Here is a 22,796-nt window from a genome sequence, read left to right on the forward strand (position 1 = left end):
TAAATTATTTATTTTACTCTATTCAGCTTAGAACAAAAATAACAATAAGTCCTCAAGGCTCCAATGGTATTGGTTTAAAAATATATTGTGATGATGCTATCCCAGCTTACATTGAGCTATCTACTTATATATCCACTGTATCAACTTGTACCAGTTATATTTAATTTTTTCCATAAACAGAGCTAAATTCACAGAACAAATGAAGTGTGCCTACAAAATATCACCAAAAAAACAGCACCTCAGTCTATATGAAAATTAAGTGGCAACATTTTAACCCTCGTAATGTTAATCAAGACAAAGATGCAAATTAAAAAAGTGACATGAAAGAACAAATCAGGAGAGGGAAAAGGAAAAAGTCAACAGCAGGATACCTTCTTTTGTCTGTTTTCAGCAGCAGCCAACTGAGCCGACATTCTTTCTTGCATTTTCCTGCAGTGAGCCATAACAGCTTCTAAAATGGACAGAGGGTTCATGCATATTGGCTTCTTTTCTTTATCACCAGCACCTGCCTCAAAGTCTCTCTGAAGAGCCAGAAATGGGTCACTCAGATTAAATCTTCCATATCGCTCCTGGATAAAAACCTCTTTGCGCCGGGCCTAACAGAAGAAAAAAGCAAACCAAAACCAGAGAAATAAAACTCAATGCATTCTTCCAAGTACAACCACACATAGAAGAAACTAAAGACTACAGGGAAAATAATATATGTCTTTTAAGGTTTTAAAATATTTTCTTCAAGTACGCATTTACAATTGCTAAAAGAAAAATATTCCTCAAAAAATCAGAAAAAACCCCCACAGTGCAGAGAAACACTATGAGAAAGATGTCTCCAAAAATAGAGAAAAACATTTCTCTGTGACTTGGTTCAAACTCAGTTTTGAAGAATAAGCAAAAAAAAAAAAAAAAAAAAAAAAAAAGGGAAGAATAAACCAATTCTGAGATACAAAAGAGGAGAAAGAGGGCAAATGCTTACCCAATGGGTTAGCACACCATTTGGGAAGCTTGAAGTTAAAATTTTAACATATGAAAAGTTCATGAACAATAACACACGTTTCAGGGCATGAGAAAACAAAGAAGATCATAAGAATTATGTTAGGAAAACTCCTCAAAGACTAACTACGAGTTACATACCTTAGTGAATGCCCAACTTTTTCTATATATTGTCCACAAAATTGAAATGTTGTCATAAATGAGAACTTGTTTGGAAAAAAACAAGTGTGCCTACATATTCTGATGCTTGAAATACTTCTAGTTTGTTTTTCAATGTGATAGTATAAATAGAAATTGAAAATCTTTATTAAAAAGACCAGGTCTTTGGAGCATAACTTCAGAAAAAGCTGACAGAGTTCACTCAGACCTAAAGTCTAGTTTGGCTTACAAAGTCAGGTAGTGACTGGTTGAAGAGACAAAAATAAACTGATGGAACCTAGTTATTTTTTATAAAGTGCCTTGCAAGTAATCCCTAATTAGTCTAGTATTTTAATCCCTTCATTTATAATTTATAAAATAAAACAGCTAGTTCTAAAGGTAATATTACAAAACCAGGGGGAGGGGCTGTATTTTTAATTTTTGGTTCTATGAAATGAAGTTACAGGACAGTATCCTGTATCTTAGGAATTCAACCTTCATGGAAAGGAAACCATTAAAACCAAAAACCTTAACATAAATGGATTAAATTGCTAATCAGCCAAGAAAGATGATAAATCCAAGCAGGTTAAGAATTTAAATAGAGAAGGATGCACAGTACATATATAAATTATCAACAACTTAAAAGCCACTTAGTTTATATAGAATGAGACATCAAAATAAAGGAAAAAACAGATGTAGCAGGTCTGGTGTAAATATAAAAAGAAGTCGACCAAGAGCCCTCATCGTTAAATCCAAAGAAAAAGCAAAGAAGATTAACTGACCTTAGAGGCAAAGGCAATCACTTGTGCCTTTACAGATTGTCAACCAGTGAAATAATGTGTCTTTTCCAGTTTTTTCTATGACCCCTGACCAGCTGTCCTCTTGACACATACTAAATGCATATAATATGAATATATTCTTTGAAATGTTCTCTAACATGCACAGCAATTAATAGAGCAAGGCAAAAAGACTCAGTGTGCACTTGCCAAAACAGTAAGAGGACCAGGGGTTCGGATTCATTAACCAAGAAAAGGATGAATCTATATAATAGGGATGAGCTCCATCTGAATGAAAATCAAAACCACAATTAAAGTGGCTATTGGAAAATGTGGAAGCTAACTACTGTGGAAAAACCAATACGTCTCAAAAAGCACGTGGCTTGGAATGACAGACTGGCTGAAGCCATAACTGCATAACCTCAAGCACAGGGTAAAACACATTAGCAACTCTCAAACCATAGACAGCAAAATCATGTAAAGATGCTTCCAACTCAAAGGGGAACTAAATGTAAAATATTAAAACAAATTATTCCATGTTTTTATACAAGTATTGTAAATATAAAATACAATCACTGGATGATTTCATGGGTTGAAAATACACAATTTAAAAAGAAGGTACCAGAATAAAAGAAAAAGCAGAAACTTGGTAGAACGGAGATGATGGGTATTTTCCCAAAACTTAGGCACAAAGTGATGGAAAGACAAACTAGGCTTGAGGTTTTTTACAAAATTCCTCCAGCCTCTGAATAATACTTCTGTCCCTTTGCAATTCACAAAAATACATCAGATGAGAGAAATAGAAATGCTAGAATCAGAAATTTTTTCTCTTATAGTGTCCCTCTTTACTGAATTTCAAGTCATAAGAGTTAGTAGCAATACCATGATATTTGCTTTTCATGGCAGTCATTATTTGTAGAATATACAGTCTAAAATCATACAGGTAATTACTCCTTTAAAAGAGTGTCTGCATAATTTGGTGGTTGTGTTAAAGCAGCATTAGCAGTGTCTCATATATTAACTTCAATTGCACAGCTATTTATAGAGAAAAGAACAGTTAAACTGTTTATTGGTGAATAATTAACTGAATAATTTTCAAACAGAACATTTTCAAAAATAGAATATGTGCCTGCTATAGGAGGTCATGAGGACCACTGCATTGTGAAAGGTGCTATATGAATTTATAAATCATCAGCTTTAGTTTTCCGCACATACTCATTTGCACAGCAATGAACCTTTTAACGGAAGGACTGAGACTGGAAGTATTTAAAAGTATGAAAGATGTCCATGGAAAACGATACTTTTTTCAGCCTATGTCAGTGGTACACAAAATCATTACTTAAGATTGGAGATAAATCCTTCAACAGGTAACTGCTAATGAAAAGTGACAGCAGGCACACACAAATCAAGACAAAGTATCTAAAACCAAAGATAAAACCCCTTTAAACAGTTAATTTATGGAATTTACTACTGCAATAGAGCAAAAGATTAACTTACTTAAAACAGCTTTTTAATTCAGTCAGTAAGAACATCACATTTATACAGAACTTTTAAATCCTTTCACAAGACCTGAAACATTAAACAAGAAGACCAAAATAAAGCTACTAAAAAACCTAAACCTTGAAGTTTTTTGATGGCTGATGTGTAAAATTATGTTATTATGATCAAGGATGGACTACCAAAAAAAAAAATAGATCTGAAAAACATCTTCAATGTTTTCATTTTGATCATTTAAAAAATGATCAAAAGGTACAACACAGCTTCTATTCAAGGAAGAGCTAAGTAGAAGTAGGACTTTTCAGTGTGAAACAGAGACAATCAGGGAGAAAGGTGCTTGAGGTCTGCAGGCTGACAGGACAAGTAGCGATTGTTCCATGATCTAATGAGGGAGATTTGAGTTGGACACAAATTCTTTTCACTGAGAGCAGATAAGCACTGGAACATGTTGCCCAGGGAAAACACATAACTTCTATCATTGGAAGATTTCCCAAGACAGATTGGATAAAGCTATCTGTAACTCAGTCCATGTTTGACCTTAGTCCTGCTTTAAGAAGATTGGACTGAATGATCTCTCAAGGTGCCTTCCAACCTACATTACTTCATGATTAGTGATTTTTTCTAGACTGTTGTTTTTTGGGGGTTTTTTTTGTTAGCTTATAGATGCTGGTAATCTTGTCAAGTAATAAACAACAAAAATGAGTTCTCAGAGGAAGGAAAAACAATAAAATATTTGTATAACAAGTCTTATGTCTTGCTTTGGATCATGACAATACTTTGGGAAATGACCTGGGAAAGAGAACTTTTAGTCTGGGATATTTTCAAAAATAAAAAATTAGTACTAAACAATCCCTAGGGATTATGCAGCTATACAACACAAGGGGAAGGTCTATTCTCAAGTTTTCTCTCCTAAGTCTGCAGCCAACAAGAAACTGAAGGATCAGGCTGTTACGATAAACTGCTTCTTTTATGACTCTCTCAGGGAGCCTGTCTCCTACCACGTACAGCAAGACACCTCATTCATCCCACACCAACATTTTTCAAGTTACCTCAAGTTATCTGCAACCTACCTCATGGAAATTTTCACTTCTTAACCTGACCTTTTTGCAGTCACTAACCCTATTTATCAACTGGCAGATGAAGGTGGGCAGTGGGGTGTGCAGGGAGAGGAACAAAAGGAATGAAGATATCTGTACAAAGGCCTTTGGGAAAAGCTGCAAAAACAGTGTAAGAACTGGTCTGTAACTATTTGTTTCTTGCATTCCACTTCAGAAGAAAACAAAAATTTATTTTCAGTGACCAAACTGAGAATTATGAAGTCTAATTAGACTTCTTCCTCTGTTATTGAAGTAAGAATGTAAGGGGACAGGGAGGTCTTCAAATAGTATGCATTTTACTGTGGACTTATAGCTAAAAGCATAAAGCTAGGAAAAAGAAATACGATCGATTAATGTATATAAGAAATAAGCCAAATAATGAAAACCAAAAAATTAATCACATAAGCTATATTATTTGTTTTATATTCTTAAAAATTTATGTTGATATTAGTTATATATATTTGTTGAAAAGAGTTGTCATAATTAGCAACATAATATATATAAGCAACAGTGCTTTTAAGGTTAATACTGTATTTTGCCCCCAAAGCATCTCAGAGTTACCTCTTCATTTATCTGCCAAGTTAAGAGAGTTCAGCAGGTCCAAGTCTTCCATGCAGCAACCAATGATAAACATCAAAAATAGGACTGCATGTCCTACGCTGCTGGGGAACAACGGAACTGAATTAAAGCTGCCCCAGAACCCTTAAACAAAATTTCCTTCCTTTCAAGAGCATTTGTTGCTCTGATTAATTTCCTTTTCCACATTTATGAAAATTGTTTCAACAGATGTTGACAGATTCATATTAATATTTTCTCTTGAAATATGAATTAGAGAGTGGTAAAAAGTTTTCTGAAACTAACCAGTACAGAAGAGGAGGCAGTAAAAGCTTATTTTATGTGTTATGTTAAAGATGAGGGTGAGCCGCTCATTCTAAATAAAACTGAAAGGGTAACATTTTTTTAAAAGAGAAAGATGTCTGAAAGAGAGCATGTTTATAAATCTTCTTCAATGAAATTATATACTTTCTTGAAGTGTTTTGTAGCTATTCAATTAAGCAAAAGAAAATTATCAATGAGTATATACTCACAATAAAAGCAGTAATTTCAGATACACCTGCAAAATACCAGACTGGAGGACATCACGCCTTACTATGATTAATTAAGAATCACTCTTTAAAGAATGCTAGCAATTTTCTTACACAGTTTGGTTTGGGGGCTTTGTTAGCTTTTTTAGTTGCCTTCTTTTTTTTAATGCAGGTGTAAATTAATATTTTCAACGTATTGTGAGATACTTCCATATAATTTTTTACAGGAAAGCTAAAAATGGAAATGTAAACATCAATTACTGCAGAGGAAATGGTATCTTGCAGCATGACTTCTGTCAATGAACACGTGATGCTCAATTTTTCCTTACAATCTTAACTGCAGTCTAAACTCCTTTCTTCAGCACAGTGACAGTGCATACCTATGCAAAACCTAAAAGGGAGTTAAATTTTAATGAACTCCATACTATATGAAAAATACTTTACCAATACATTCAAAGTGTCTGTTTCCATGTTAAATGTCAAGTTTCATAAGACAAAAACTTGTGTGTCAATTTTAAGGATGAAAAAATTGAAATTCTCTGGAGAAGACTGATGATCGTAACACGCCACTCGTTCAAAAAGAGTGAAAACAGTAGAACTGAGAAATTGAAGGATACAATCAGCAAGTTAAACAAAACCAGCATACAGGTTGATTATGCTGACAGACCTACATAATTGTTTTGTACTATAAAGACATGCTCTTTACGGATGACTGAGCAGGACCATGAAAGAAGTCAAGTCATTTGGTAGAGGTACTAATAAAAAAAGAAAACATACCCAGTTAGTAATTTTTAATGTGAGACACACATACCCATAAAAAGCATTCAAACCTTTCTTGGAGAACTGTCTTGTAACAGTCATAAGCCATGCAAATATATCAGTGAAATTTGTTACAGTAGTAGACTGCATGATATGTAAAATTTTCCTTGAAAAGTTATTCCAAGCATGAAACTAATATCCAAAAGCTGTATTATTCTCTCATTCACGAAACTTCTTAAAAAATCTGTAATTTGCAAAGTACCCCGTCTCTTGGAATCACATAGCTTTAAATCCAAGCTTTTAAAAAGCATTTTTCAAGGTAAAAAACCAGCTCTGAATAAAAGACAGTATGTTGTTTTACAAGGTTATTCGCAGTATCCTCAGGAGAAGAGATTTTCTCTGTTTCATGCAAGTATCCAAATATTATAGTGCTTTGCAAAAAGCTGTACAATTTTCTTTTCTCTATTATTATCTTATGCACTAAAAAGCATACCTGATAAAAGCACAAAATGCCAACTAATTCAAATCTCTGTGTATAGAAGGTATAGAAGGACAAACATTTAAGTAACATTTAAACAATCCTGACAAGTACTGAAGCAGAATTATATAACCAAGGTAATGATCAAGCCTGGATTTTCTTAGGGGTCTAACTCCATAAAAGGAGGGTATCATCCAACAGCACCAGATGATTATTACCACAATATTGATAAGTAGCACAACTGCCTTCCCTTTCTCCCTGTACTTGACAAAAACCGCCATGAAAGAAAAAGGTACAGACAGACAGGACAGACAGACATATGCTTCCAATTCTTCATTATTAATTTTCTCCCTTAGAGTACTGAAAACTCACTATTTTGAAGTTGCAGATTTTAAAATGAAAATGCCATATTACAAGGCTAAGATCAGTTACTAACAGATCAGTCCCAACAAGAAAAAAAAAAACAGTGCAGTGAATATAAAATATTCTTCACTTCACACAATGTAAAAGGTGAAATTCAGGCCTTGCACTAAGTTTCTAAATGAGAAAGAAGAAAAAGTTCAAGTCATGAAACCGCACGTGGTTTTGATTGAGAAGAGCTATCTAAATGTTCCATATAAAGATTACATTAGACCTATTTTATGACAGCTTTGTTGCCTGATGCTTAAACATTTGCAAATTATAGGCCAATATTTTGTCAGGAAATATCACTGTTTGATGCTCTGATTATCTAACCGCCCAGACATTTATTTCTGAAAATAATACAGATTTTCATACTGATAGGAATGTCAGCTGATAGAAGAGACTTGAGCTCTCTGGTTACTTTAAATAACCATTCGTCATCTAGACTTTTTTGCATGTTCAAATTTATAGTTGAAATTCATGCAAATCAATTCATAATTCTTTACATGGAAATCTGTCAGCCATTCTTCTGAAGTGTTGAAGGAAATCTGACTTCATCTCTAACCAAAGTAGAGCACTTTAACCTTCATGCTTAGCAGTTAAAAAAAAAGCTTCTTCAGCTCAGTAAGAAAACATACCAAAGACATAACAGTAAAACTTTCACTTAATCAATCTGTGCTTCTGTTTGAGTATTTAGATTTTCATAATTTCAGGCTATCAAAATCTCAGTTAAGATACCATCCCACATTACTACATGGCAATTAAATTACTACCAAACTTTACATATTTTAATGAAAAAGTATACAAATTATGTATTTACAATGCCATCATCAGGCAGAGTCAACATGGGTTCACAAAGGGAAAGGGCTGTTTAACTACTTCCATATCCTTCTGTGTAAAGTCAATCACCTCGTGGATGAAGGGAAGGCAGTGGATGTAGTTTTCCTGGATTTTGGTAAAGCTTTTGATACTGTCCCTCACAGCATCCTTCTGGACAAGTTCTCTAGCTGTGGGATGAGCAGGTTCAGAGTGCATTGGGTGAAGAACCTGGCTGAAGGCTTGTAGTGAATGGGGCTACAGCTGGCTGCTGTTGGTCAATAGCGGTATTCCTCAGGGCTCAATCCTAGGGACAGTTCTCTTCCATACATTCATCAATGACCTGGATGCAGGAGTCAAATGCACCATTAGCAAAGCTGCTGATGATAGCAAACTGGGAAATGCTGTTGACTCCCTTGAGGACACGAGGCCTTGCAGAGGGATCTAGATAGTTTGGTGCATTGGTCAATGATTAATTGGATGCAATTTAACAAGCCCAAATGTCAGATTCTGCACCTGGGATGGAGCAATACCAGGCACAAATATAAACTGGGAGGGGAGGCTGGAGAGCAGCCCTGCAGAGAGGGATCTGGGGGTGCTGGCTGACAGCAGGATAAACGTGAGTCAGCTCTGTGTGCCCGGGCAGCCAAGAGGGCAAACCCCATCCTGGGGTGATCAAACACAGCATCACCAGCTGGGCAAAAGAGGTGATTATCCCACTCTATTTAGCGTTGGAGCAGCCTCACTGGGAGTGCTGTGTGCAGTTCTGGGCTCTGCGGTTTAAGAAGGATGTGAAGGTGAGTGAATGCATCCAGAGGAGGGCAACAAAGCTGGCGAAAGGGCTGAAAGGAACATCCTGTGAGGAGCAGTCAAGGACTTTGGGCTTGTCAAGTTTGGAGAAAAGGAGGCTGAGGGGTGACCTCATTGCTCTCTACAGCTTCCTGAGGAGGGGAAGGGGAGAGAGAGGGGCTGCTTTTTTCTCCCTGAGATCCAGTGAGAATGGTTCAAAGCTGCACCAGGAGAGGATCAGACTGGACATTAGGAAGCATTTCTTTGCTAAGATGGTGGTCAAACACTTCCTAGAGAGGTGATCGATGCCTCAAGCCTGTCAGTGTTTGAGAGGCATTTGGACAATGCCCTTGCAAACACATTTTAACTTTTGGTCAGCACTGAAGTGGTCAGGCAGCTGAACTAGATGGTCACTGTTCATATCCCTTCCAACTGAAATAGTCTATTCTATTCACAATATAGATTTATTTGAGGTAGTGTTTTCAAATTATTTTCAGTATTCACTGGAAGGAAATTGTGAGAACAATACGTATTACCTCCAAGAAGAATTGCATTCTTGCTACTACCCCTAGTGAAGAAGATGAATGAACAAATACATTTTACTAAATTATTTTGATTGATCAAAAGGAAAATTTTAAAGTAAACAACACTCATCTGCATTAGATTTTACACTTTGGATGTTACACTGTTTATTAAAACTTTAAAGCAATTTTCCAGCTAGAACTCCTTTTACAGATACCATTAGAGTTAGCAATTTAAAAATTTCCATGTAACAGCTTGTATCTCCACAATATGTAGCTAAAATTTTACTTTGCTATTTCAGAGAAAATTCACTATAATCACTGTTGCTCTATTTTCTAAAATTTTCCATTTATTAATAAAAATGGAGCTCCGGCTTTAGTAAGAGACCTAGTGCTAAGTATTTTTAGTACACTCTCAGAGCTTCTAAGACAGATGCCTCTCTCTGTGAGAGCAGCAGCTGGAAGGACCTGTCCACCAGTCAGAACAGCATCAAAATGGAGTGGGAGGGAGAAAAGCCTGGGAACATGTAAACCCAAGCACAACAAAAGTGATCAAAGCTATGTATTTTCAAAGGTGTTGAAAAGGACCCAAATCAAATCTCTTGTCTTATTCACCATTATTTTTTTATAAATTATTACCTTTTTTTTTTTTTGGAAGAACCAAGAACAAACCTTATACATTTTTTCTTCAGCAACAGTAACATGAAGAGACACACAAACCAAGGAAAGAAGTGTTATGTATTCAGTTCCCTTGAGCGTTGCTATCAGCCATATTACCTGTACTGTTTATTGGCATAGAGGAAATGTGTTCCCTCAACTAAAAAATGGAAAATTTCAGGTAATATAACATAGATAACAGATGACCCAGTTACATTTCTCATTGTCAGCAATGTGGGTAATGATGGCAAACAGATGAAACACTTCAAATAGGTCATATGTATATAATTCACAAAGATCACAGAAAAGGAGAAACAGTTACATTAACATGACATTGGAATTTTTTATTATTATTTTTACAAATAACGTGTGCACCTATCTCTACCCACTAGTTTATGTTGGATTATGCAGGAAGATAAACAAGGGTAGAAGAAATCAAGTGGGAAGGCAAAGCAATTATCCAAATAAGATATCAGCAGAATACTTTCAGGTGAATTGGTAGGATCATGCCTGCCAACAATAAAGATATTCGGATCTTATGTGAAAAACAAAAGGGGACTACGATCAGTTTAACAGACACTGCTGGAATGAAGAGTGAAAAGGTTGTTTGTAATGCAAGGCCATAGAGCTTTCATACTAGAAAACAAGTCTCATAGTTTCATACTTGTGTTCCCCAGTTTTAGGAGAGCCTGGAATAAAGGTATTTACCTCAGTAACGAAACTTAAGCTTAGTGAAGCAACACAGACACAGGACTGATTTAATATGGTTTAGGAAAAGTTTTGCATAGTTCAGTGCTTAATGTCACCCTTTGGCAAACAGAAAATACCTACCACAAGAAGTGATGTAACATGACTGAAAACTTATTTTGTCAACAAATTCTAGAAGAGGCCTTTATATGTGTCAAAATAGCAGGATCACTCAGATCATCAAAGTTAATTAGTCCAGGGATTGCTGCTGCCAAAAGTCCAACACCTTTTCAAAAAGGTCAGACTTGATTCCATTCATAACAAAGCATATGTTTACACAACTATTACTACAACTACAAAAAAAAAAATGAACAAAAGAAAAGTAAATACAACACAATATAAACTAACACAAAAAGAATATATAAACCATGATCGAATAGGGGCAAATCAAAATTTGAACATTAAGGTTGTATCAAACAATGCTTCTTCAATTAGGTTCAAAGAGCATGCTTCAAAAATCTAAAACTTGAAATGAACAACAGATAAACCGTTTCAAACTAAATACTATAAAAAAAAAATTTCATCTACTAACTTGTCTGAGGTTTATCCCTATTTCATCATTTCATTGCAATCAATTTTAAATAGCTTGCAATAGTGAAATACTGGTTTTTGACCAACCCTTTCAGAAAAGTACAGTAAACTATTATTGGGAAAGCAAAACCAGACATATTGGAGATGTAAAGACAAACTATATTTAAAAGCAGAGAAAATGCATACACAACCATCATTAAATTCAATAAATCAAAAGTAGTGAGCAGATGAGCAAAGACATAATCTGCAGAGATGAGCAAAGACAATCTGCATATTATTAGCTCCCAAAAATTTAGTAAAAATTAATTTCTATGCAAAGAATTTGCAATATGCAAAAATGACAATGCAAACAAGGCATTATCTGACTTCTATTTCACGGTTCACTTCTGCCACCAAGACCAACAACTGCCATCATACTGTCTACAAAAATAACCTTCTGTTACACACAATTTAACATCTTCTGCTCCTCCTTCTACATAGTTACAAATTTTCCAGGACACCTGGCTATAAAACAGGCTGTCTTATTGGCTGCCAGAAACCTCCAAAACCACCTTCTGTGTGCTCTTAGCTCCATTCTGGATTCATGGGATTCATGCGTATAGGAGAATTCGAATTCACATTTTAGATTCCAAACTTAGAACAATTACTGCAGGTAAGGGTCTATAATTTATTGTATGTGTAGCTCCCTTTGACAGATTACGCTTCATATACATGCAATTTTTCTGCCTATCAGTCAACTTGAGAACAACTAAATTATAAGGATTCATTCCCTTTTTCCTGATAGCTCCCAGATTTCTTCCCTTCTAACCCCAAAATTCATTCTAAAAGTCCTAAGTCTTATAGCACAATTCTTGCAGACTCTGTGCAGTAGTTCAGGAAAAAACTTTAGTCATATACAACTGACAGTTATTGTGTTGCTTAATAATTCTATTTTAATGTGTAACTTTCATAGTACAGACAAAACCAAGTATCATCCCATGACAAGATGCAAAAGACAAATAATATTAAAAGGATATGGAAACTCTAACTGAAAAATCCAGTTTTTTTAAACCCAAATCTCAACCTACAGTAGGCAAAAGTCTGTCTTGGCCAACTGAAGGAAGCCCTACTGTTGTGATAAACTATGGTAGACTCAACTTAGATTGTCTTAAATATTGTTTGATCTATACATAAGCTTACAGAATTGCAGAAGTGGTATAGAAATATGCACACTTGACAGTTATCACCAAAACAGTTCATGTTTTCAATGAGATTAAAATAAAACGATACCATTCAGTGTTTAATCATTGCTGGTCAAAACTGAAAGACAAGTTTACTAATACAAGCCTTCCACAATGCACAGCTCAGGACTTGAAAGCAAACTAGCTTAAGCAAAAAATGCCTTCCACCCTTTGGGAAGAAAAAGACTCCATATGCCTATGGTCCTGCCTTTTGGAAGAAGGTCTTAGGACTAACTGCTGTCAGTTCAGCTGACACAGTCCGAGAGTAGTCTGCGAGGCAAATCAAATCAAAGTCAGGTGGGACAATGGGGACAGTTTCTTCAAAAGCATGTCCCTAATCAGAATGCTAAGGTAGGTTCACTCAAGCAGTTCATTCACACACACACAGATATGTAAAAAATAGCCTTTATCATTATGAACTCAAGCATCTTATAAGCTACCCATAATTTCTGAAACAATCTCATCATTCCAAAACAAGTGATCCTCCTGTGATCCTCCCTTTGGGAAGACTCGTGTTAGAATACTGAATTTCTCATGCAATTGAATACTGATATCCCAGTAATTCTAAAATGGTTAGCAAGAGAGCTGGTACCTGAAAACCAGTGTTCAACGTACTATGCATTAGTTACGTCTAAGCAACATTGTGCAAATCTACACAGTAATCATTATACTCTCTTAAAAGTTGTTTATCCTTATTTTTAAACCTTGCATTTTTAGACTGCAGGATTTTTAAGTAAAGCTAATAGAATGGGTTATTAAACTTGAATGTGAATATGAGGTATTGATTGTTACAGGATGCATTAATTTCTGTCTTTTGACCTACCTATTTTATTACATTAGTATTTTTACTTTCATTACAAAATTCAACCAAGAACTCACGTACCTTTGCCAGGGGAAGTCAAAAATTATCTTATATGGATTTTCTACTTGGACATAATATAGAAACTATGGTTTATTTGTAGCTCTATTGATTAACCTGCAGGCCTGTCAAAATGCTTAGATTCAGGGAGATAAAATTCAGGCAGACATTTTTTCTTATCTTTTTATAAATTTAGGTCTAACTCAAATTCTCTGAACAACTAAATTAGCAAAATCTGATTTTCCCTAACCCTGTACTGTACAGCTCCTATACACTGCTCAATAAAAGACAGCTCAAATCTCTGCCCTCCCCTCAACTAAGGTCCTAACAACAGTATGAATTTTCTTACCCAGCTGCTGGTTTTACAGCACTACCTATTTTTGAAATGCTTAGCATTTTGTCAGATTTTGCAGAAACTGGGTGAAAGATTAAACAGATGTTGGTAGAAACACATACACAGAAAATAAGCTTTCATGTCTTAGGAAGTTACAGAAAAAATTAAATACAGTAGGGCTTTTCAACACTGAAGAAACACCTACAACGAAGTTCATGTCACCATTCACATATTGTCCTCCTGACTCAGCCAGGACATACACAGAATCTGTTGATTTGGAGCTCACTTATGCTCAGAGAAAGCTCATTAATATTGTAGTCAATTTCAATTAACCAAAAATATATCCACTTGTTGGTATTGGCAGTTCTTTTAGACTTTTTTTTAAAGTTTCATTAGTGATTTTTCCCAACAATCAAATAAAGTTGTTCTAAATCCATGCAATTTGGTATATTAAAAAATCTAGTACAGTGAGAATTTGCAGGTTTTTGTTCACATTAAATAATGCATACCATAGAAGCAAGCATACATTTTCAATTTACCATTTACTCCCTAATGAAATCTACATAAGAAAATAAACATATTTTCACAATGAACAGAAATCCCAACTGAATGGGGCTTTAAAATTTTAGATGAAAAGTAACCTACAAATTATTTAACTTTATGAGAGAATTACCACAAAAAGCACTATTTAGTACTTACAGATCTATTCTTGACAGCTATTACTACCACATCAATTCATCATATGAGGGTCAATGCACTTAAAAAAAATCTTTTAGAAAGTGAACAGCCACAGCAACCATTTTTTGTCTGGAGAAAAAATAACAACAAATGAATGCTGTATTTGAGATCACAGTTGTGGGAGGCCAGACCTGTGCTTTGATTATGTGGCCACATTACCTCCACATTAGGAATAAATTATCCCCTTATTACAGGCGGACAGTTTATTTGGATAATTGAGACAGATGGAGGCGGCAGCTATAGTTAAATATCCCTCCATTTTTAACTACGTGGACTCTCAATAGCAATTAATCATCAAGTTATTCCTCATTAATGAAATAATTTTCATGACTTAAATTTTAATCTGAATCTAATTTTAATTGCAGCACAACCATGATCATGAAGCTACTAAAATACAGAAATCACAGATTCAAAAAAAGAGAAATCATGTTAGTCACTTGGTATAGTAATTATACAAAATCAGAGCACTAATGAGAAAGATTTACACAGGAAAAGATCCTTTGAGCTGAATCCTGATGCTGTTCTCCACAGTAAATTAACTTTTGACTTGGAATAAACCTGGAAATTTGACTCTAAGCATCATAAAGGTCTACTTTTCCAAGTCTGTTGGTTTCCACAGGGCTGAATTTGTCCAGCAACTTAAATTGTTCTGATTGATAATTACTGTAACTATTTCAAGCAGGAATCAGTTGTGCATATTATAAAGGAACAACAATGTATTGTGGAAACGTGGAAGTAAACAGATGTCATCTGCATATTTCTTACAAATGAACTTGAAGTTTTGGTTTTGTTTCAAAAATAGTCTTCTAGGTATATAAAATTAATATAAAATCCAATGGAAACTCTACAGCACATTAGGAAAAAAAGACACAATAAAAAGCATTAATTATTATACGTGACACTGGGTTTGATTCTTTCTAATTTATCATGTGGCACAAATTATAGTGCCTTAATAAAAATCAACTCTTTAACTTTACTAACTAAACTTATCTTCCCTTCCCATCTCTGCCCCTAGGATGACCATTTAATTTAACAAGATTTCTTCACATACTCTCAAACTGCTGGCCTTTCTCACTTTTAATTTTTTATTTTTTTGTTTACACAGAATAAGCAGAATGAACACTCTGCCCTCTGAACAATACCCAGCGGACAGATTTTATTTCCTAGTTCAATCTTTTCAAAGTGGAGTAATAAACTCTGAAGCTTTTCTTCTTTACTCTCACTAGACTGCAACCTTTAGAAATTAAGCTTTAAATGAACAGAAAAAGTTATGCAACATCTTACAACAGCTTAATGAGGAGTTAATAGGCATCTTCTGTGATGGCTACTAGCATCAAGAAAAATCAAATTGAAAGTCATAAGATACGAATTTATTTTATGGCACAATTAATATATTGTAAAGGAACAGCCAGAAGACCTGCATCTAAAGCAAATACAATTTGGAAATCCAGGGGCATCGTTGCCCTGTCAAAAAAGCAATATTACAGCAGTACTAAGTGGTACACAGCATCATTTTGGAATTTTCTTTCTTTCATTGACACCTCAAACTGCATATAACTTTACAGCTATTTTTTAAATAAGAGGAAAAAAAATAAACCCAGAAGTCACAAAACCACAACACATTCAGAAGATTATTACTTTAGAATAGGAAACTCACAAACTTTTCCTAATTTTGAAAGAGACCATTATCTCTTTTTGAAATAATGTTAGTCTTTTCCCTTATATAAAAACTACTTCCTTCTTACTTTAAGGATATGCAAACTGTGTATGCCCGTTCATTGCAGCAAATCTAAGTACCAAATCTGACACAATTACACTGGAATTCTCTTGTTATACACTTTTATAAAAGACCTATGTTTGGCTATCTAGTTGTTTATTTTTGTGTGCTGCTTGGAGACTCCAGTTACTAATCCTGCTGACTTGTGGCTTCCCAGTTAAGAAGCCAGAAGATCCAAAACATGTTGTAGTATGATACTACATGTTCTACAGCAGTAGAACTACAGTTCTTTAGCAGGTATGACTTCCAAGTTTCGCAATACTAGCACAGCTAACCAGGCAAGCTGCCAGGAAGATTTGAGTTACACACTGAGTTTATTTAGACAAACTAGAAATTGAGATGCAGGAGAAGGAAAAAAAAAGCCCAACTGAACAAAAAAATCCCACCCCCCCAACTTTCAACATTTAAAAACTTTCAACATTTAAATACTTTATGTGAAATTGAGCTACTTTTTATATTTATCTGTATTAATCATCAAAACCCATTTTGTACATACTACCCAATTCAGCAGGTACATGTGAATTTGATATAGACTTTTTTTCTCCTGGGACAGCAATATGCTGAATATTTAATGTTTACTATCATTAAATGCTTACTTCATTTTTATTTCCTCCTCTCTTCTTTCCCATTTTTCTCAATTTCAATACATACATTTTTTGATATGTAGTGTAGTACCTTGTTCCTGAATATTTACTAGAACTGAATATTCTATTTGCATTCCTTCAAAGTTAGAAGAGTCAAAAAAAGAGATTTTGGATGTGCTGTGCGCACTATTTCCACTTTTACAAAACCTTAACTGGCAGGCAGGGAAAATAAAATTCCTAGTCCAGGAAAATGAGCCATGAAGTTTTAAAACAGCTAGATGAAAAGGCAGTACATTTCAACATATGCATATAACTGAAGGCCAAACACAAAATAACTTCAAAGTGCAGTAATATTCCAGAAAAATATTAATCCTAGTGTCTTATTATCATTACAAAATGAAAATTACATTTTTTAAGAGAGGTTTACACCTATAAAGTCTTCAGTTATTATTTCAAGTACATCAATGACAGCTACTTTAAAGCTCCATTTGCAACAAGTGATCTGTAGCCATCACAAAACAACTTAAAACTGAGTAAAAACGCATTTACAATTGTTACTGTGACATTTCAAGTGGAAAATGTTCCCACACTATTTGATAATCATTATATATACTGCTAAAAACTAGCACTAGATATATTATATTACATTAAGGTTTTGCTTTACCATACCTTCAATGCCTTAAAGAGCACTATTTCCCTTTATTCAACTATGAAGTTATGAATATTTTTAAACCATGGAAGACTGTTTTTTCCCCAAACCTGAAGTCTGTTTGGTAGTCCTGTTAAATTTTATTTTGATCCAGATCAAAATATTACATATTAAAATCAATGTGGTCATAAAAAATAATATTTTAATTAAACTAGTTTTGTTTGTACATTTCCAGTCAACTAAGTCGCCTTTCAGACTGCAATCTTATGAAGCAGAAAACTAACCTTCACATATGCCTAACACAGTAAAAACCTAACCAAGTACTTGTGAGTGCTGTTAAGAGTATATATCTCATATTCCACCTTTTATTAAAAAAAGGCAAGCAACCAAAAAAGCCACAAAAATATTTCCCTAAGTGGATATGACCACCTGGTTTTTGTCCCTACTTCCATCTCACTGAAAATGAAAGCATTGAATAGAGTGTATGACTGAATATAGCTCATTAGAACAAATTACAAATGGACTGAATTTTTCTTTGATGTTATTCCTTCCTTTCACAAATAACAGACTTTAGAATATAAAAGAATTTTAAAAAGAAGCAATTTCACAGGTTTTTAACTTATTTCTTTGAAATTTTGTTGGTATTTTAGACCAAAATTACATAGAATTACCAAATGGCTACAATTAAACAAGAACATATTTTGTGATTACTGAGATTTAGTCAACCTAAAACTTTAAAAATCACGATTTACTCTTTCACTAATAATATTCTATGTACAGTATAAAGGAAGTGGCAAAAGAGAATTTCAAAAATAGCCAAAAAGCAAATCACAACAACCAAATTACTTACTCGCAAGGCTTCAATCACAAGGTCTCGTGCTTCTAGTTCTCCTTCCATTACACTCAAAAGCATTCGCAGTTCTGCTTTGCTCAGGTTATCCACATCAAACTCTCTTGTCTGTAAGAAAGAAAACACTGATGAACACACTGACTACAACAGTTACTGTAATTTTGAAACACAGATGTGCCAGCAACCATCTACAGTTGTCAAAAGTTGGTCTCTTTATTTGTACTATATAAAGTCAAAATTAATAGTGAATAGTCTCATTCTTTTTTTTTTTTAAGTGAAGAAATTAAAGCCTTCCCATATTACACTGTTTCAAATTGTTGCAAGGGATCAATCCTGCAAAGCCTTGTGAATGATAGGGGTGAAACGGTAAAGCTACTAACTTTATGAGTAACAGTTCCCTTGTGAAGCTTCACAGAGGCTGAAACAATTCAGACGCGAAATAGCACTACAAGGAGGAAGGCAAGAGAGAGGGAAAGGATCTTAACCACGGCGCACCTAACGCACCTGTGCAAACAGCTACCCAAGTTATCACCACACACTGTGCTGAATGTGAATTTCTGAAGAACAATTTGTGAAAAGACACAAAATCTTATGTGCATGCTTTATTTGCAGTCTCATTTGTTTGGCTGGAGGGAATGGCTCAGGTTTAAGAGGCACTAACAAACAACAGTTCTTAGCAACACTATCTTTCCACTCCACAGTTACCAAGATTAGTGTAGGTCTGACTGCCACCCTGAGCAAGACAGAGAAATGAGTTAATACTGATGAATAAAATCATTGAGCACATACTCGGTGTATACTGCGAATATCAGTAGGGCTTCTGTAAAATCAAATTCACCTCCCAAACTGCTACACTTCTGTAACAATGTCAACAGGCACATGGCAAAATGGATCCACTGGACACTAATGTATTTGAACTTTCCAGAAGTTTCGGAAAAGGTTCTGTATCTACTATTATTATACAGAAACTCCTATCCGACTGTATAGGAATAAAAGACACTTCATGGATAGGAAGCAAACATCATGGGTAACAACCATTTTCCAAGATGGAAACAGGTAAGCAGGGAGCACCTCTGGGACCAGCCTTATTCAAGTTCTTCATTAATAACCTGGAAAAAACATAGAAAAGTGGCAGAGAAAGCTATTTCATGTGGAAGTTGGCACATAATTCTTCACCTATAGGTGAACAACCTTATTTTTCCGCTATCTAAACCCCTGGTAAACCAACATCTCAAGTACAGCATAAAATCTTCATCTAAAAGTGTAGAATTGGCTAACTAAAAGAATGAAGAGAAAAGGAGTAAGTACTGTATGAGGAAAGACTACAAGGCTGGAAGTCTTGATTTTGGAGGTGTGGTGAGGGGAATGTTATAATATTCACAAAATCACAGAGGTAGGTAGGATTAATACCAATCTGTTGTTCACCATCCTGAGTGCTAACACAAGTAGTGAATTTAGAAGGGGATTACTTTCAGGGGGAGAAAATAGTTTTTATTCCATGTGCTAGATTCAGCTGCCCAGATTGATTTTCATTATTCTATTATTCCCTGTAAGGTAAATGCTAGACTCCTAGCTATGATGTAGATGTGTTTACTAGAAAAGCCCTGCAATGCAAACACTCAGCTATCTTCAGGATGAAGTAATCTGTTGCCAAATTAGGTGAGCGGTGTATCTGGACATATTGTCTATCTTCCCCAAAGCACATAAAATCTAAACATTCAGCTACTCAGGAGCTTAAATTCAGTATAGAAAAATGCAATAAAAATTAAGGCAAGTACCATTTCTACTTTCTCAAGGCAAGAGGATGGCAGAACAGTTGTTCTTCCCTCAGGCTAGAAGGCCATAGATATAAAAGACCCAAAACCTGTATCTGTGTTAATACTAACACAGTATTAACTGTGTTATACTTTTACTTTGCAGTTAAAACACACAGAGGTGCACAAATGGCTACTGAGAACTGTAGGTCAGAACTTTAGCTACTTACATTCAATGTATGTTGGATTGAGCTTCCTCATTTAGGTGAGTAACACGGATCAACCCCCCTGCACAAGCAGGGTCATCCCAGGGCACAGGACTGTGTCCAGAGGGTTCTTGAATATCTCCAGTGAGGGAGACTCCACAGCCTCTCTGGGCAACCTGTTCCAGTGCTCAGTCACCTGCACAGTAAAGCAGCTCTTCCTCATATTCAGGCAGAACCTCCTGTACATCAGGTTCGGCCCGCTGCCTCTTCTCCTACTGCTTGGCACCACTTAGCAGAGTCTGGGCTCCATCCCCTTGGCACCCTCCCTTCAGATACTGATAGACATGGATGAGGTCCCCTCTCAGTCATCTCTTTTGGAGGTTGGAAAGTTACCTGTTTGTCCTCATAAGAAATGCTCCAGTCCCCCTATTTCTATTAAGCCTAACTGTTTTGAAGACGGGGCCATCCATTCTAACCAGAACTTTATCCTGAACAACAGTTATCTTCTATTTTTGCTGCCTGGGTCAGCTATTTCTCTTATCCCAAAAATACCTCTTACTCTCCATGCCAATGAATCAAGAGAAACAACCAGTTTCTCTGAAGGCTTTTTCCAATCTGTGCTGCAGCAGCCTCTCACAGTGCTCCTCACAGTTCTATATAATGCTCAATGATCTAAGGACACGTGTAAAATGAAAAGTCACTAAACTTATACAGCTCCTCATTTAATTTTGTGTCAGTAGAGTAGATTTTACCTTACGGGGTGCAGCACTTTTCACTCTGGGTACTTCTAATTACTAAATTTAATTCAGTCAGATACAAGGACCCACTTATCTGCCATCCTTCTTCTGTGAACAACTTCATAAAACCTAATACCTCAAGGATAGGAACTGGTTTCTTCATACAACTTCCTTTATAATAGAGAAAAAAGTCTCCATTTTTCAGATGGAAAACTAATGCAGGGATTTTTTTTTTTCTAAAAATAGAAAGCAAGTAGTACAAAACATAATATTCAGTAATGGTCTTTAAAGATGACATTCAATGGTTTATCCACTACATTACCTTTATATTCTAAAATATGCTTGTCTCTTCTGACAAAAAAAACCAAAAAACAAAGGCACTGAAGGCTTCAACAGTCACAGACAAAGTCAATAGGGGCATCCACAAAAGTACAGTACACAAAACATGATCCTACTCTTTTGCCCAAGTCAGTAAATTCAGTCTGCCAGGAGGTGTAACACAAGGTAGCTCTTTGTCAAAAGACTGTAGATCACGGGTGAAACATCAATTATCTGCAGTCTTTCCTGAGTCATAAATGAAAACATTCTTCCATTCTTATCAAACCAGAGACACTCTTCAACATATGTGATGCAGTGATGAGATTTTTAACTAAGCATCTGATTAAGCGACTACAGTAAATTTCATTCAAGTATACACCTTGAACTAGAACATAAGAAAAGACAGCAAAAACTAGCAGTTAAGAGTGCTCTCTGGTAATTTATGATTAGATATAAATAAACACAAAGAAACGTTAACAGAAAGACATTCCAAAAAGATATTCAACTTAGTTTTTATATTTTTAGTTTTAAAAGCATTAAATAAGAACTAGTAAAATCACTTCATATCTAAACAATTCTAGCATATGACACTAAAAACCCACTTACTCAAGCATCCTGTCTCCAAAAACAGCCAATAAGGGATGCCTTGAAATCACCATTAGAACAAAACAAGCCCATAATGATACTTCGCAGAAATATTCTCCCAACCTCCAGCAAATTTCAGCTTGTTCACCTTCTGAGGCAGAAATTGTCATTTTGTACATAGCAGGCCTCAGCTGACATACCTTCTGAGAACCTGCGCCCTTGCTTTTTGAATCTTTATATAATTTTAGCATCCACAACATTCCACAGCACAACTACACATTTTGTGTAGAATCACCACCGTTGCTGTCAGTTACTTTTGTCTGATGCCTTCTTGTTTTTAAGTATGAAACTGTCCACAAGAAGAGACACACTAAACAGAAAAAGTGCTTTTTAGGATGAAAGATAACACCATCATTGTTCTGGTCTTGTTTATGAACAATTTTATGCTCGTTGAGGCTTTTTTTCCCTCCAACTTTATTTGACAAATTCTGAAATTGGAATGACTACTTTTTTCCAGTACTTTAAGGTCATCTTCAATTTGTTCATTATGGATAAGCAACATCAAATCCATTCACACAGGATAAGAGCGTGCATGGCAGTCACTGAAGATGCTACCACGTCTTTTCCTCATACACATCTCTGAACCAGCACTCATGGAGTTGCAACATGGCCTACCCTAAGTGGACCAAAATCCATAGTTTAAAGATCTAAAATATTCTCAAGCATGGCTGAAAAAACATCTTTCAGATTTGAGCAGATAAAGCATATAATGAAATAAAACTATCCACCCTTTTTAAACACTCCATGCAATCTTCTGGGATCAAGATGTCAGTCATGCCCCACGTTCTTATTCTGAGAGAACATTGTTTGGCCAAGGCATAGAAAAAACTGCTATTTAGATCTAG

General features: G+C 35.3%; 1 protein-coding gene across 1 annotated transcript in view; it reads right to left on the bottom strand.

The window, feature by feature from the left end:
* The window catches only part of CTTNBP2 (cortactin binding protein 2), an 81,642-nt gene that overhangs the window by 50,844 nt on the left and 8,002 nt on the right, over positions 1-22,796 (bottom strand). The window contains 2 exon segments of the mRNA XM_048300200.1: positions 372-596; positions 18,292-18,399. Coding sequence (XP_048156157.1) covers positions 372-596; positions 18,292-18,399 — 333 coding nt within the window.

The sequence above is a fragment of the Corvus hawaiiensis genome, chromosome 4 (genome assembly GCF_020740725.1).
Source record: "Corvus hawaiiensis isolate bCorHaw1 chromosome 4, bCorHaw1.pri.cur, whole genome shotgun sequence".
NCBI classification, from domain to species: Eukaryota; Metazoa; Chordata; class Aves; order Passeriformes; family Corvidae; genus Corvus; species Corvus hawaiiensis.